At 35.4% G+C, this 18,209-nt stretch overlaps 2 protein-coding genes across 3 annotated transcripts; both read right to left on the bottom strand.

The window, feature by feature from the left end:
- Positions 1-130: 130 nt before the first annotated feature.
- Positions 131-11,205, bottom strand: LOC123911442 (extra-large guanine nucleotide-binding protein 1). 2 transcript variants are annotated; one of them, XM_045962855.1, is made up of 8 exons: positions 9,717-11,205; positions 9,463-9,600; positions 9,246-9,350; positions 8,975-9,160; positions 8,162-8,339; positions 1,755-1,993; positions 1,451-1,614; positions 131-1,023 (listed from the first exon to the last, which is right to left on the bottom strand). In XM_045962855.1, exons 1-8 carry the CDS (start codon positions 10,908-10,910, stop codon positions 432-434), a joined length of 2,796 nt encoding a protein of 931 aa, XP_045818811.1. In that variant the 5' UTR covers positions 10,911-11,205; the 3' UTR covers positions 131-431. The 2 variants fall into 2 exon arrangements, with proteins under 2 accessions (XP_045818811.1, XP_045818810.1); XM_045962854.1 differs by having other exon boundaries at positions 131-1,026; positions 9,717-11,195.
- Positions 11,206-16,026: 4,821 nt separating this feature from the next.
- LOC123905654 (protein JINGUBANG-like) lies at positions 16,027-17,953 on the bottom strand. Its single transcript, XM_045955338.1, has one exon. The coding sequence runs from the start codon at positions 17,621-17,623 to the stop codon at positions 16,181-16,183; it is 1,443 nt and encodes a 480-aa protein (XP_045811294.1). The 5' UTR covers positions 17,624-17,953; the 3' UTR covers positions 16,027-16,180.
- Positions 17,954-18,209: the final 256 nt, after the last annotated feature.

Here is an 18,209-nt window from a genome sequence, read left to right on the forward strand (position 1 = left end):
TTCTAATGCCAAAAAGAGTGGTTGAATAATTTTCATGTGTTTTATGCCATCCATAAACAGGATAAAACCAGAGCCTGATTAGAAGAAGCTTAAACCTGAAACATCTTACCGCATGTATTGCATACAAAAGTGATTTGCAAACAAAATATAATTTGAAGGACAAGTCAACAGTGATATACAAATTCAAACATCAAGATATAACTTTACCATGTAAAAAATATATGAATTTGAACAATACACCATGATTTATGTGGCATGTGCTGACTATTCCCTGACCACATGAAATCTTTCCTACATGTTTCTAGTGCATCTTACAAGTTGATAGCTTGTAGAAGTTACATTCCCTGTTACTCCTAGTTAGCAATATATGTACAAGGACAGAATTCAAGTCATACACAAGTAAAACTTGCAACTCATGCCTGAACTAGCAATCAATGAGAGAATGAACTCGCCTCAGTGCTATACATCGAGTACTCACTTGCGTTAAAGTTTGGTTTCTCTTCACTCCACTTCAAAATTTCCTTGGCATATTTAAGGGATGCATCGACACTATCTGGTTCCAACCCCTTCACCACAGAAACATACAACTTTCGTCCTGTAAGCGATGAATAAAGCCTTTTAAACTTAACCGCTACGTAATGGGAAGCCAGCTGACCAAGGGAGGGATTACTATTAATGCTGTTGCTATTGCTGTTAGTGCGGTTGCGGCTAGTTATTGGATGAAAATCAGAGAACCAATCACACTTGGTCAAAGGAACTTGTTCGATTTTCTCCTCAAAAAGATCAAATTTGTTCAATATCAGCAGAAATTCCATATGCTCAAAAGTTGGATGCGTGACAATGGTTTCAAAAAACTTCATGCTCAATATCATCTTGTTAGTTTGATAACCATTTCCATCGTCAGAAAACTGATCATAGTCACTCAAAGAAACACAGAAGATGACCATTTCAACATCCTCAAACATCTCTAGCCACTTGCAATTTTCTCCTAGCCCCCTTGCATGCACTCTAATTAGTTGATACCTGCTAACCAACAAAAAAGTACAAGTCATCAGAACCATTCAATAGCAATTGAAACAATATATTTTTACCCTCCAAATAATTATAAAGAAACAAGTTACGTGTTTTTTTATCCTCCATTGTTTTTCTTAAAGATTTTATAGTGAGGAGTGAGGACTGATACAACCAGGTTTTAACAGTGAGATGGAAAAATGTGTCGTCAATTTCATAAGGTCCATACTACTAGGTACTACAATTCTACCATCCTGATCTACTAGCATTTACAGCCCTATCCTCCAGGCAGTTTCACTAGTGTCATTTTCCAAGAGGAAAAACAATCATAAACTCATAATAGCAATTGGGTTAGTCAGGACCACAACCCATTGCAGATATATAACAATAGGAATAAATAAATTTGTTGTTGAAACAAACACAAGATATTTACACCTACCTAGCCAGAGAATCGTACTGATCAGTAGTGTCCAATGTTTCCTTGGGAGCTGATTGGGGAAACGAAAACTCCACACAAGCCAACCCATTTGAGGAAGTAACTCCTTCAGCATAGAGGATATCCAAATCTGAGGGTTCATAATCTGTCCTTAATATTTTGACAGCCTAAACAAAATGTGCCATGTTAGATTCATTGTCCATTAACAGCACAAGATTGTCAAAGATAATAACCCTACAATTACCATTAATTTGATGAAAGAACAGATACAAATTAATAACAAGTAACAACTAAAGAATGGTCTTACCCGTTCTAAGAAATAACTGGCAACACTAGGCATTTCCAATTCACTTCTTCTTTCATATGTGGCCTTAATGGCAGCATCATTCCACAATTCCTCAATCAATGGTGCATATTCACGAGTAGCAGCAGGAAAGATAACATCCAGTTTGCCCGATGCCATAGTTTTCAGCAACCAATCAGAGAATGCTTTCAGCCTTGGGCCAATGGAATATACTGTCTTATCATCAGGTTTTGGACTGGTTCCTGTAATAATTCATAATCATAACAGACAATCTTTAGGAATAAATGGACAGACTAAATTTGAATCCTACTTGCCTCCTATAGAGAAATTTCTATCCATTATCCAATCAAACCTTGGGAGATCCAAAAAATGAACACTTTTTACCAGTTGAGCATGAAGTACAATATTGTTGGAATATATTTAGTTTCCTAATTTGTTATTTTAAACATATCATTATTTCCTTTTATTTCTCCTAAAATCAAGGAGATAGCCAGTTGTACTTTTATTATAAATACCAGCCTTGAGCTGAGGAATAAATTAATAAAGCATTCTCTCATATTTTTAACATGGTATCACGAGACCTAGGTTAGGGTTAGGGTTAGAGTGCTACTGTAAAGCTTTCCACAACTAGTGGGGTTCGGGGCGCAGCCCTGAAAAAAATTTCTGTTCGACCCGTTATTTTACCCGACCCATTCCCATACCCGTTTAGCCTCTCATGGCCGACCACAACAAGTGGCCTTCCCTAGGCCAGGCCTATACCGGATCCTCGGTCAATAACGATGGCCAACCTGCAAGTGCTGGCCGCGGAAACGGAGGAGGTGGCCGCGTAGAAGGAGCTGGCCGCGGAGACGGTGGTGGCCGTGGTGGTGGGATACCAGACTTCGGAAAGATACCAGACTTTATCGCTACCAGTAGCGGTAATGGCGGAAACAACGAAAACAAGAATAAACCTGTTTATGGTGACAGAGATTTCAACACAGGCTTCAAAGACAAGGAGGGTTCCTCCCTCAAGGTCGATATTCCTAAGATGAACGGGAATAACTATAATCAATGGGCCCAAACTGTTCGATTGGTATTGGATGGCAAAGGAAGACTTGGTTTTTTGACGGGTGATTTCGCTGAACCGGCACAAGGAGACCCACTTCACCAACAATGGAAGTCTGAAAACTCCATGATTATTGCCTGGTTAGTAAGCACTATGGAACCTGGCATAGGCAAGCCTTACATGTTTTTGCCTTCAGCAAAGGATGTGTGGGAAGCTGTTAAGGAAACATACTCTGATATCCAAAACGCCTCTCAAATCTTTGGTTTAAAGTCACGATTATGGCATGCTAAGCAAGGTGACCGGAATGTAACTACTTATTACAATGAGTTGCTGACCTTGTGGCAAGAGTTGGATCTTTGTTATGATGACAATTGGAAATGCGCAGAAGATAGTGTTTTATTTCTAAAGAGGCAAGAGAATGATCGTGTGTTCATGTTTCTCGCTGGGCTGAATAAAGACCTTGATGAGGTAAGAGGTCGAGTTTTGGGAAAGGTTCCATTGCCAACTCTTCGTGAAACTTTTGCAGAAATAAAAAGGGAGGAGGCACGACAAGGAATTATGATGGGCAAGACACCTCGCATCTCTGAATCTGAAGGCTCAGCTTTGGCAACTAGAAACCCCTACGAAGGAAAAAAACCAGACGAAGTTCCTCGATGTGATTACTGCAACCGCGAATGGCATACGCGTGAAGAGTGTTGGAAGCTCAAAGGCAAACCTCCTAACTGGACTCCTAATTGGAAGAAGAAGAAAGGTGGTCGTGCATTCCAAGCAAGTAATTCTGATCAAGGACAACAATCTACTTCAACTCAGGGTCCATTCACTACGGAACAACTAGAGAAACTGTTCAAACTCCTCGAGTCTCAAACTCCCTCTTGCTCTGTAGCAACAAAAGGTAACTCTGTTTTTCTTAGTGTCAGTCCCAATCATACTTGGATAGTAGATTCCGGTGCCTCTGATCACATGACAGGTGAATCCGCTTTGTTCTCTTCATATAGTCCATGTGCAGGTAATCAAAAAATAAAAGTCGCAGATGGCTCTTTTTCAGCCATTGCCGGTAAAGGGTCAGTTGTGTTGTCTCCAATGTTAACTCTTAAAAATGTCCTTCATGTTCCCAACTTGTCCTGTAGTCTAATGTCCGTTAGTAAGTTAGCCCAAGATATAAATTGTCAAACTAATTTTTTCCGATCTCATTGTGTCTTTCAGGATTTGAACTCGGGAAAGATGATTGGCAGCGCTGAGGAGAGTGGAGGACTCTACTACTTTGACATTGGATCTGCATCACAACTACCTTCTGAAACAATAAGTTCCTGCTTTGAGTCTTTTTCTGTTTTGAATAATCATGATGACAATATTATGTTATGGCATTTACGATTAGGTCATCCTAGTTTTCCCTATTTAAAACACTTGTTTCCAAAGTTATTTCGTAATAAGGATATTTCTTTGTTTAAATGTGAAGCATGTGAATTTGCGAAACATCATCGTTCCCATTTTGCAATACAGCCTTACAAACCATCAAAACCTTTTTCTATTATTCACAGTGATGTTTGGGGCCCTAACCGTACAAGTACACTATCTCTTAAGAAATGGTTTATCACCTTTATCGATGACCATTCAAGGGTATGTTGGGTGTACTTGTTAAAGGGGAAATCTGATGTTTGTCAGGCTGTAAAAGATTTTTGTACAATGGTGCAAAACCAATATCAAACTAATATTCAAGTCTTTAGAAGTGATAATGGCAAAGAATATTTTAACGCTAATTTGAGTGATTTTTTTCTTAAAAATGGAATTATACATCAAAGTTCTTGTCCTAATACTCCCCAACAAAATGGAGTTGCAGAAAGAAAAAATAGACATTTATTGGAGGTAGCTAGAGCCTTACTTTTCTCAAGTAAAGTACCAAACTATTTGTGGGGTGAAGCGGTTTTGACTGCTGCCTATTTAATTAACAGAATGCCTTCAAAAGTTCTCAATTTTCAAACTCCAATTGATACTTTCAAAGAATGTTTTCCTAGTACTCGTGTTTCAAATGATTTAATATTAAAAATTTTTGGTTGCACAGCCTTTGTACATGAACATAAGAATGTTGGAAAACTCGAACCACGTGCTATAAAATGTGTTTTTGTTGGATACTCCCCAACCCAGAAGGGATATAAATGTTTTGATCCAAAAAACAAGAAAATGTATGTCACTATGGACGTTACATTTTTTGAAAACAAGTATTTTTTTGATGATACTCATCTTCAGGGGGGGAATTCAAAGGAAGACTCGTTTCAAACCGAGGACATGAGTTTTTTTAATAATTTATCTTTGCCGGAATCAGAAAGTTCTAAGACTTACAGTTTTGCACCAACAGAAAATGGCCATGATTCTTTATCTGAGCCTACTCCTGTTATGAGTAAGGAACTTGGTGAATCTGAGCCTACATTTTCTCATGAAGAAAATCATGAGAATTTTCAAAGTAATAATGATGATCTAATTGAAATGCCACAAAGTAGTGAGTCATCTAAAGAGAATAGGTTTGAAGCAGAAAACAACATTTGGAAAGGAAAGGTCTTTGTGAGAAAGAATCACAAAGGAAGTGATGAGTCCACATCTCAACAGTGTCATGAATCTGAACCGGGGAATGATCAACCTCCTAAAAACCGAAAAGGTAAGTCTATCTCTGTTTCTGAGAGTCGTATCTTGTATCCCGATATAGATGATCCAGTTGCTGTTAGAAAACCTGTTAGATCTTGCACTAAACATCCCTTGTCTAATTTCATATCATATTCAAAATTGTCTTCATCATTTTCTGCTTTCACCTCAAAATTGTCTAGTGTAGAAATTCCAAAAAATGTACAGGTTGCTCTAGAAGTTCCAAAGTGGAGGGAAGCTGTACTTGAGGAGATGAAAGCCCTTGAAAAGAACAAAACTTGGAGTATTATGACACTACCGGATGGGAAGAAGACAGTTGGATGCAAATGGGTGTTTACTGTGAAGTATAATTCAGATGGGTCAATTGAAAGGTATAAGGCTCGATTGGTAGCTAAGGGGTTTACTCAGACCTATGGTATAGACTACTCAGAGACATTTGCTCCTGTTGCTAAATTGAATACTGTTAGAATTCTCTTATCTGTTGCAGCTAACCTGGATTGGCCCCTACATCAGTTAGATGTTAAGAATGCCTTTCTCAATGGTGATTTAGAAGAAGAAGTATATATGGACATTCCTCCTGGTTTTGAAGACAGGTTTGGATCAAACGTATGCAAACTAAATAGGTCTTTGTATGGATTAAAACAATCTCCTAGAGCTTGGTTTGAAAAATTCACTCAGTCCATGAAGAAACAAGGGTACGTTCAAGGGCAGGCTGACCACACCTTGTTCACAAAGTTCTCCCAAGATGGGAAAGTAGCTGTCCTGATTGTTTATGTTGATGATATTGTTCTTACCGGAAATGATACAGTTGAAATGGGAAGAGTAAAAGAGAAATTAGCAGCAGACTTTGAAATCAAGGACTTGGGATCCATGAGATATTTTCTTGGTATGGAGGTTGCTCGATCAAAAGATGGTATTGTTGTTTCCCAGCAGAAATACATCATCGATTTATTGAAAGAAACGGGAATGAGTGGATGTCGACCGGCAGATACCCCTATGGATCCTAATGCAAAACTTTGGGAAAAAGGTAATGTTCCTGTTGATACCGGAAGATACCAGAGATTGGTTGGGAAATTGATTTATCTGTCACATACCAGACCAGACATTGCGTTCTCAGTTAGTGTAGTAAGCCAGTTTATGCATTCTCCTTTTGAGGAACATCTTGAGGCAGTCTATAGGATACTGAGATATTTAAAGGCAACTCCCGGAAAAGGATTATTTTTCAGGAAGACTAATGAAAGAAATGTGTCTATCTTCACCGATGCTGATTGGGCAGGTTCGATTACTGATAGAAGATCAACTTCTGGATATTGTGCCTATGTTTGGGGTAATCTTGTGACATGGAGGAGCAAGAAACAAGGAGTTGTAGCAAGAAGTAGTGCAGAAGCTGAGTTTAGAGCTATGGCTCAAGGTATATGTGAAGGATTATGGATCCATAGAGTCTTAGAAGAACTTAAGATGAAAATTGAGCTTCCGTTGAAATTGTACTCTGACAGTAAAGCTGCCATTAGCATAGCTCATAACCCTGTTCAACATGACAGAACCAAGCATATTGAGATTGATCGACATTTCATAAAAGAGAAGTTAGATGCTGGAATCATATGTTTACCTTTTGTAACTTCAAGTCAACAAACTGCAGATATCTTAACCAAAAGTTTGGCAAGACCCACCTTTGAGCATTTGATAGGCAAGTTGGGCATGACAGATATCTATGCACCAACTTGAGGGGGGGTGTTGGAATATATTTAGTTTCCTAATTTGTTATTTTAAACATATCATTATTTCCTTTTATTTCTCCTAAAATCAAGGAGATAGCCAGTTGTACTTTTATTATAAATACCAGCCTTGAGCTGAGGAATAAATTAATAAAGCATTCTCTCATATTTTTAACAAATATATATAACATTTCAAGTTCTAATGAAAATAAAGATATCCAACTGCAAAGCAAACTTTAAACATCACTCAATGATTAACAAGGCTTTAAAAATTTGAAGATTATGTAATCCTGAGTTATTCTACAAGACAAAGAAACTGATCTGAAAAGCCATCTCATATTTTCAACAGAATAACACTTTACATAAGAAACTAATCATTCTAAATATCCAATCAAGCCTTGGGAGATCCTACTATTTTACTGGCTATCATGTAGTTGCATATTGCCTAAAGTGTTATGAAAAACAAACACTTTTTAACAGTTGAGCATGGTTTGGAAGTACAATATTTATATAACATTTCAAGCTCTAATAAAGATATCCAATTACAAAAAAAAAAATGTAAACATCACACGTAAATTGATAAAGCTATAACGATTCAAAGATAAGAATAAGATTCTACGATCCAAGTTAATGTACAAGATAAATAAACTGATGAGTGATCTGAAAAGCATCTCATATTTTCAACAAACCGACACTTTTCATAAGAAACTAATCTACTATAAAATATGATAAGTCAATTGTTTTATACTCTAAGAATTATGAATGAGCTGGTTATATTGTGCCGCTTATGAAGGGACAAAGGATAATAGAGAACTATGCAGTATGAACCACAACAACTCACAAACGCCCTACACACACATGTAAGTAACTGTTTGGACTGACAAATGAACACTAGATGGTGCATAAATGGTGGTTTAAAAGCAAAATAGCTTGGTATTCAGTCAACAGCAATAATAATGATAAGAAGAATATTTTAGAGAGAGAAGCGTAAGGGGAGGGAGACAACACTATCTTACCTGTTGTATCAAGCACGGAAGATTGCCTTTTCTTTAAATCTGCCAATATTTCATCCTCAAAACGCTCGCGGCCCTCAAGGAGTATGCCAAGGTAGGCATAAACATTGCTCTGAATGGTCAATATTATATTTTCATGCTCATCTTCTGAGAAGGGGATGCTTTTGTAAAGAATCTTGGCCTGCCATAAATTTTTGCAATGCTGTGAATACATCAATTATTATTTGCAAATACCCATGTATGACCAGATACTATTTCAAACTATGACGTTAATTGTCGACTTGTCCTTCAGCACCGAATTTGCTTTTCTGAATAAGGAGATACTTGTCGACAGGAAGGAAAATATTATACTCCCTCCGGCCTCCGGTCCTATTTATAAATGTACTACGGTATTTTTGTCCTTAATATAAGAAACATAGCGCCATTTTTAAGTGTGTTAATTAATTATATAATTTCCTTTTACATACCTGATTCATTGTGTGTCTTTTTTTTTTAACTAAATTCATTGTGTCTTAAGTCTTATTTTAACAAGAAATCCATCTTTCTTGTTCAAGTAGATACATTAATGAATGTTAAGGGGACTTTTTATTAGAAGTAGCATTAACTACCTTGAAGGTGCTATTGTATGTCTGCAATATATTATGACTATCTAGGTTGCTACTGTTAGATTTTAGAAGTTTCTCTTATTAAAATTTTCTAAATTAAGAACAACAAATTTCAGAACCCGTGCTTACATACCATATTTCGTAAAATAACGAAATAAAAGTATGACACATGACTTGATCCACAGGCTCAATTACTCAAATGAAAAATCACCTGCTTAAAAATAGTGCTTGTTCCAGATCCACTGCAACCTATCAAAAGAAGCTTCTGAACTAGTCCGTGCTCAAGGTAGTCAGGAATTGATTTGCTAGCCAAATTGGAGTGTTGTTCTCCAACCGAATTTGAAGATTTAGAAGGAACTGGCAGGGCCAGGAAAGCGCATACAAGCTTGGTTCCAGCCTAGCAAGTGAAATAAATTAGTATGTAGCAAATAACATTGGAATAGGAGAAAATAAGAGACATACACTCATAAAAAATAAATTACCTTTCCCCATATATACCCTCGTGTATTCTTCTGCCCCTCTTCTTGATAGGAACCATCCTCATTGACCCAAAAATGTGGATTACCAGCACACTGAACTCCTGCCAACTGCACAACCAAAACACAATTCGTTCAACATTTTTGTTTGACAACAAACAAGACATATATGGTTATTAAGATAGTCTTTCAAAACTATTTGTGCGTTTATTAAATTTTCAACCTGCAACATCCGAAGCTCCACTTTTGTTATTTCCCGACCATTAATGAAAACCTGAGTGTTTCCATTGCTAGCATCTGGCTGCATGGGACTTCCAACATTCAGATGGGCGCTTATAATACTGGAAGGCTTCTGTCCTTCCTGTGAAATCACAAACCAAAATCAGCATCCATAATTAAACATAAAACTCAATCCACTATCCGCATACAAATCACAAATGCATGGAGAAAAAAACATATATAGAAATAAATTAATACCTTCCCCCAAAATCCAGATACTTTATCATACCAATAGTTTCCTGGCTTAAGCTTCTTTGGAGGGTTTGGACAGTTCTGCAAGGTAACCAATTCCTCATAAGAAAGTGGCTTCCCATTCACACAAATATAATCCGGTGGAAGCTGATTTGGTTCACAAAACCTCTCAGCTTTCATTATCTGTCTAACCTCCAACTCATTAAGTAATCTTTTAAGCATCCGAGAACACTTTCCCAAATTCGGTCTTTTGGATTCGTCTATAGAAAATCCAATGCAAGTAACACATTTTCTACCTTCAGGCATAGACCCCATTGCTCTGAGCACACAATTACTACAATACTTTGCATCACAAACCAAACAAACCTCTTTATCAGTAAACCTATTCCCCTTAAAACATCGATAACACGACCCTTTCTTTCCCTTCGTTAGAGGCTCCCTTCTAACAGGTCTACTAACAGTTTCCTCAACATCAAACTCCTCATTCAAATCATCATCATCCTCAACATCAGATTCCACATTGAAAGTAACAGCAGGAACACGTTTAGCATCACAGTCATCACCTTTCAAAGACGAAACACGAGTTGATGGATACTCTAAACTCAAAACTGACTCAGTTGAACCCCAATCTTGTTGATTTAACTCATTAAAATCAAAACTTTCTTTCTCATCATCATTTGAAACTCTTAACCCACTAAACTCCATAGTACTAGAGCTTCTAGTTCTAGTACTTCTACTAACACCACTCGGTAACTCACTCGAACTCGATTCTTCAAGCAACCTCGAAGAATCACCCAAATCCGAAAACTCACCGGAGATTTCATTTTCATTTTCATTTCCGTTTGAGAAATCAAACGGTCCAGAACTACTCAATTCACCGGAAAGCTCACAGACATTAATCTGAGAACCTCTGTGATCGAAAGCAATAACAGAAGTCGGAGAAACCGTTCGTTCCGAAGCTAATTCGAGTTCTTTAGAAACCCTAGATTCAGAGTTTAACGTTCTAAGCTCTTTTGCGTGGTGCGGTGGTAAAAGAGGCTGAACAACAGGTAAAGAGAGAGTTTCGGAGAGAGGAACCTGAGAAACGACGGAGGCAACCGGAATGTTGTCGACGGTAATTGGAAGTGCACGGGGAAGATCGTAGGTTAATGGAGGACCGTCGTATTCGACGGCGAAGGAATATTCCGGCGCCGGCGACATGGTTTGTTGAAAACGGTTAGCGAAACCTAATTAGAAGCTATGAAAGGAAAATGGAATGAAATGAAAGCATGAAATGGAAATTTTTGGTGTAAAAGTGATTATTGAAAATTGTGAGAAGGAAGCGATTTTGGTGAAAGGAATAATAGGTTGGTTGTGTTTGTTGAGGTTAGTGGAGTGTGCAGTGCATAGATTAGGAAATGAATTTTGTGTGTATGTGTGTGTGTGAAGAAAGGAAAAAATAAAAAAGGTAATTTAATGTAGGCTTTAATGTAATAAAATAAGCTTAGTTCTCTTTAATTAATGGTACTTTAGTTAATATATAAAAATGTAGTACTTTATTTACTAATTATAAATCTCACTTACTTTTTTCACTTATATTAAGAAAAAATAGTATTTGGTTCAAAAAAAGAAAAAATAGTATTTAATTTAATGTGTTAAAATAGATCTTGTATATTGTACCAAAAAAAATAGATCTTGTATATTAATGTTTATAATTTCCATTTTTCATTTTTTTTATAGGAGCATATATGTTTTTTGTCAAATAATTTAGTGGTTAAAATTTCATGTGATGATATGTCAAAAATATATATATATTCATGTGATGATGCTACTGCCAATAATTCACGAGGACCAAAAATAATAATAAATACACGTATAAGTGTTTATATCTAAGTACATAACTTTTTTTAGGCTTAACTATACATTTGGTCCCTTACGTTTATTTTAGGTTTCAATTTGGTCCCTTACGTTTAAAAAATATCAATTTGGTCCCTTACGTTTATTTTAGGTTTCAAGTTAGTCCTTTCCGTCAATTTTGTCACATGTGGCAGTCAATTTGCAAATGTGGACTGACACGTGGCACTTGGACACGCTGACACGTGTACTGTTCAAACGGTGTTAGTGACAAAACTAACGGAAAGGACTAACTTGAAACCTAAAATAAACGTAAGAGACCAAATTGATACTTTTTAAACATAAGGGACCAAATTGAAACCTAAAATAAACGTAAGGGACCAAATGTGTAGTTAAGCCTTTTTTTTAAAAGGAGGCTTAGGATTAGCAATAAAGGACCGACGATGAATTGATCTAAGTGGTAAGAATTTTGCTCCTTTTAAGTATATGGTTAGGGGCTCGATTTCTGACTCATACATATAGAGAAAATTCAGTTGGGATGAGATAATCCACTTTATGTGCTCCACAAATTCCCCAAAAGTTATTCTCTCTCATCATTAATTTTATCATTTGTTTCCTTTTTTAGTATGCTTAACTAGTGCCCCAAGGGCACTATTTAGCATGACCCTAATCATAATAATAAACTTAAGGTTAAAAAACAATTATAGAAATTTTGTCTTGAAAAAAATGTGTATTTAACTTTAGACAAATGCTAAATACTAGTGTTTTAGGAACTCTCGATAAAAAATTAAATTTAAAACTTTTTTCTTGAATATTCGTTTCACAACTTATCGACCCCTTCAACCTCTTCCTAATAAATATGAATCATACTTAACATTTTGGCCTCATTGTTTTTAGTTATTTCAACCCTTATATTTTATCTTTTTGTGATTTGGTAGAAGTCCTTCCAAATTAATCTAAAATTGATGTTGAGTTGGTATGATAATTAAGAGACAAAAGTGCAATTAAATGGACTAATAATAATGTGAATGGAATAGTGTGGTGATGGAAGAGAAGTGAAAAAGAAAGGAGGAACAGGAAAGTGAACGGGAATTGTGGATGGACGGAATCTATGTGCTTTTTGTTTGGCGAATGTGGGGTTTCGAGCTGGCGACCACTTTGTCCTTTTCCTCTCCTCAACCCAACTTGGCATCCTATCCTATCCAATTTTGTTTTGTTTATCTAAAATATCTACTACTTACTCTAATCTAATCTTTTACTTTCATTTTTTTTTTTGGCAAACTGTCATTTTTGTCCCTAATCTCACTGTCGAATCAGGATTCGATGCAGTCGGCCCATTGGTAGCCATCCGAGATCGGACGATCATAATATTAAAACTGTATTTATTGACTGTAGTTATTTTAACCATCCGATCATGATCGAACGACTATAAAACGACTGCATGGAAAAGTCGACTGCACCTAATCCAATTCTCTCGCTGTCACATTTGTTTTTGAGTGTATCGAAATTATAATTAGGTCCACATGTGTTTCTTCTATTAGTCATTTTGGTCTTCAAATTTGTTTTTAGGTAGTCAACTTGGTCCTCAAATGTGTTTTTCGTTAGCTAATTTAACCAATAAAATTATTAACAAAAGAGACACTAATGATGTATTTGCCATTTTGATATATTCAGGGACTAATATGACAACGAGTCATACTTTCAAGAACTAAAATATTGGTTTAGCTCATTTTTTTATATTATTACTTTTTAGTATTTTTTTTAGATAGACAAAATATTAAACCATTAAAAATTCACATGCACAAAATAAAAAGATCGAATTTAACTCTAGTTATAACATCCAACTTAATGATTTTGACATTTCTATTGATTAAACTAAAATTTGTGGAGTATTTTTCCTGTTTCTATACGTCTCTTATATTTTAGTTAAAGGTGTATGGATTTCCCTTTCATCTAATTTCCTTTTTAGTAACTAAAAAAGGGTGGGGTGGCCCTGGTTTTTGTTGCTACATGCATGCATGTACATATTCCACCTAGTCACCCACGACCAAAAATGAGTCATTACTGTGACAAAGTTCAATGATGAATGAAGGATTACACAGTTAATTAGTTATCTTTGTTTTTCTTTCTAGAATAAAAATCAGTTATTCAATTACGGAGTACTATTTTTTTATCTCTTTGTTGTTTTTTGGTTTTTTTATTTCTTACGTTTTCCCTTTCATGCCATGCTGTATTACGAGAAATAGTAGTACACGTTACTGGATTCTGATTCGACCTAGCTAGGTGTTTTTCACCACTGTCTTGCGTGCGATTCTTTCTTTTATTGGACTCTTCTGTTTGTCATTTTAGAGTTTTAATCACATGAGGATTATTTTCCTGTTAGATCATGACAATATTAATTGATTGATTAATTGCATATTAGTTGTTCAAATGATTTTTCATCCTCTTCTGGTTTAGATTAAGGCGTTGTTAATCAAATGATATCGATGCTTTTGCAAAGTATATGATCTAATTAAGGAAAATCCTAAAGTGTTCAGAAAAGAAAAAAATTTCTATGTTTTACCTGGTTAATTAGTGTCTCAGAGTATTTGTTAACATGACCAATCTTTGGGATTTTATGTCTTTCTTGGTGATTAATCAAGACAATATGCGGAAAATTATATTTCATTGTCATTTAAGTTATGCATGTGTTACCGATCGTTAATTAGTTCAGTGATAATTGACGCTGAATTTGGTAGAAAATGATCACGGTTCGATCTCCCGCAATTGCGATCGAGAAGAAGCTAGAACCACACTTAATGTCAGAACTGGCTCCTAACTAGATTAGACTGACGGTAAAAAAAAAAAAAAGTTATGCTTGTGCTGATAACACTAAAAAAACACAAATTGGTGCCTAAATTTAGGGAGAGAATAAAATTCCTCAAAAATTGTGATGGAGTTAGTGATAGAAAGTCGTGATTTTTCTTAAAATTAAATTCCCTAATGTTGGAGATGAAATTTTACGTATAATTTTCCTCACAAACATTTCATCACAAAATTTGTCATAAAAGTAATTAGTTTTAATTTTAGGAGAATGTTAACTTGTGCCCTTAAGGGCACATGTTAAGAAGATAAATGTGGAAAATATTTATTGAACTTGTGGTATATTCAATTATCTAAACATTAAATTCTTTGTATCATTAAATGCTATATTTCTATTTTTAGGTAACTTAATGTGCCCTTAGGGCACAAGTTAACATGACCCTTAATTTTATTAGGTAATCGTGTCAAAATTAATTCTCTCTAAATATTCTGTCACAAAAATCTGCCACTAATTCGAATTTTAGATCTTTTAAATTTTGATATTTTCTGCATAAAACCTTTTAAGTTTTAAAATGTTTTTATTATTTATCTTTTTGAGTTTTTCTTGAAAAATATATAACTTACATTAGTTATTCAATTAAATTAAAAATATATAACTTACATTTGTTGACAAAAGCTCAATGATTAATGTTGAAAAAAAAGAAGATAATTTTTTATTTTTTTACACAGTTTTTTAATATAAAACAATAATTAACCGCTATTTGGCCACTTAAGCATATTAATAGTCACATGCATCAATGTAGTTAAATCCATGCCATACATGCAACGACCACATTTGTACTTTTGTAATAAAAATTTTAAAATGTCACACCCTAACCTTGTAACTAGTCAACGCAAATCGCCCATCGGCTTCTTTTCACAAGTCTCATGTTTTCTCAACATATCTATAAATTGAAGGTTTTGTCTATTATTATATACAAGTGAGATAAGTTTTTCATCATGCACAAACGTGTTTTAACTATTAGATCAATAAATCTCACAATTAGATTAATATGTCACATCACATCTCATTTGATCCAATGATAAGACTTATTAATTTAATGGTTAAAATAAGTTTGTGCATACCGAATGAAAGATGTATCTTTGTATACCATAGATTTGACCTAAGAAGAAAGCCAAGACTATTGAAATCCCTAGATCAATTCTTCATGCTAAGGAAAAATTTAGTGTTATATATACAATGAGTAAGATTCCAAATACAGAGTAAGCAGAGTGTGAACATCCATGTTGTGAAATAGGCAATCTTTGGACCTAATTGTAAACATAACTCTATCAAGACCAAAAAATGATTATAACATGATTCAAATCACACACTCTAAAATGACTAAATCATGCATTTAAACTCAAAATCTTAAAAACCAAACTAAATCAATTATGATAGATCTCCCAAACATATACCAGATTGAAACTAGCTTCCTTCAATAACATAAACTCAGTGTCAATACTATGCCAAAAATGAATATCTTCTATGACATTTGCAACATCTCACTTCACTTGGTTCTTTTTTTCAATGACATTGTTTTGTCTTGTAATTTTAGAAATCAATCCTCCATGCACTATTATATATACATATAATTCCATTTGCATGTAATTATTAATCGTAATAATTTGCACAATTTACTTCTGTCATCACCAATAGTAACAGTAAAACCATTTGAAGAAAGTCATGATTCATACATTTACAATCAAGAGAAGAAAGTTGATGTTAGCAATATAAACATTAATGACAAAAGAAAAAATGCAACATCATGATTCATAAACACAAACCACAAACCCTAGTATCTTCGTGATCCCATTTTCCTTATCGACGAAACTCTAGGAAAGTCATTATTGCTACTAACACTATGTCGCTGTGGTGCTCCGGTAACACTAACTCGTGGTGGTGGTCCGGAAACACTAAGGCGCGGTGGTGGTTGGTGATTATGTTGTCCAGGGGCCCCACTCTCTGTAACCTTCCAAACCTTAACAGATTTATCCAAACTTCCACTATACAATATCCACTTTTTCTCATTCAACATCGCATCGGGATCTTTCTCGGCGGCGAGACACTTCACTGGTCCGGTATGTCCACTCAACACCGTCGTACAAATATGTTCATTACTCATCGTTCTTTTCCACACACAAATTGACATGTCAGCAGAACCACTAAATATCAAACTTCCAGCTGTCGTTAAACACAAAACCGCCAATTTATGACCTCTCAAAATTCCGGCGTGTTCCAAATTCGTTGCCCGCACCCAATAATTAACCAATCCATCTGAAGAACCTGCGTATAAAAATGTCCCTTCCCCGTTTAATGCTAAAGCCGTTACAGCACATTCTTGTTTCAACAATGTTTGTGAAAAAAAATGCTTTGTTCCTTTCCCTTGCATTTCACGCCGCCAAATCTTAACTGTTCCATCAGCTGAACCGGTAAAAACCAAACCATCAAACCCAGCCACAAGCGCGTTAACGGCGTCATCATGCGCTGTTACTGATTCTAAACATTTGTAATTCGAAGCACGCCAAACTTTAAATGTTTTATCCCATGAAGCTGAGTAAATTAAAGTAAGATCTTCTGTTAAGCTCAAACACGAAATTGCATCGCAATGTTTAATCCATAACACATTACGATTTCGTCTAACTTCAACATAGTTGCTCGGTTTTATTGAACATTTGATATAATTTCTTAAAGTTGGTAAAGTGGCAACTCTTTTATGAACTTGTTCATTCTTACTGGACACTCTCCAGACGCGAATTCTCCCGTCTTGATGTCCAGTAAGAATTTTCTCACCGGCGATCACAATGGCTTTCACTAAACCGCTGTTTGATTTAAACCCCGCAAATTCCTTTTGATGCTTCCAAACACGAATGTTTTTACTATCTGAACCGGTGTATAATAAATCCTTTGTAGCTGCGAGCGAGTAAATGTGACCTTCTTCGCGAACCAATGAACCAACAAGAGCATCTTCGGCGGATGAAGTGTCTTCATTGAGGTGAGAAGACCATGGTGATTTTGATAATGGTGAGAGAGATGCGTCGTATGGTGAATTGTCCAATGCCATTTGAGGATCTAAATGTGGTGCGTCAGTGGTGGTGATGACAGGACTGTTTTTTCTTGGGTGGTTGTCGGAGTTGTAACCGTCAAATTCGTCGTTCTTTTTTAATTTTCCATATCTTCCACCATGAATGCTTCCTTCATCTAAGAATATGCGTCCTTGTCTTGATGAACCTGTCATTGTTAATATTAATGTTAATGTTGATTATTATTATTATTAGTATTATTATTATTATTCTCTTTACTTCTTCTCATGAAAAGTTAAAATAAAGATATAATAAATTAAAATTGCTTTGTAGGTGGATGTAATAAATAAGAGAAAAGGAAGAGAAGTTAACTGAGAAATCGTGAAGAGGATGTTAATGTTGAATGGATAAAATTGAAGTGAAAAGGTTTTGTTTGTTTTACAGAGAGGATTGTTGAGGATAGACAATAATGGTTAGGTTGGTTTGGTGTTGGGAATGGAATGACAAGGTTGTTTGTTTGATATGGCTAATTGTGTTATGCCACGTCATAATGTGTTAGGATTAGGTGATGTTAATGACTAAATTAGGCAAATGTGCAAGTTTAGATGTGGAATTAGTCAATAGAGTTATTTGACCCGTCAAAATTACTTTTGATTTGGTCAATTGACTATGGGTTTCTTTTTTCTTTATTACATTTACAAAAATAAAAACAAAATTTAACTGAACTGATATTGTTCCTATTACGGTGAGATTATTTCTATTTTAATGAGATTTAATTAATAGTGTGGTGGGTATTGTTTT

This window comes from Trifolium pratense, linkage group LG2 (assembly GCF_020283565.1).
Source record: "Trifolium pratense cultivar HEN17-A07 linkage group LG2, ARS_RC_1.1, whole genome shotgun sequence".
Classification (NCBI taxonomy): domain Eukaryota; kingdom Viridiplantae; phylum Streptophyta; class Magnoliopsida; order Fabales; family Fabaceae; genus Trifolium; species Trifolium pratense.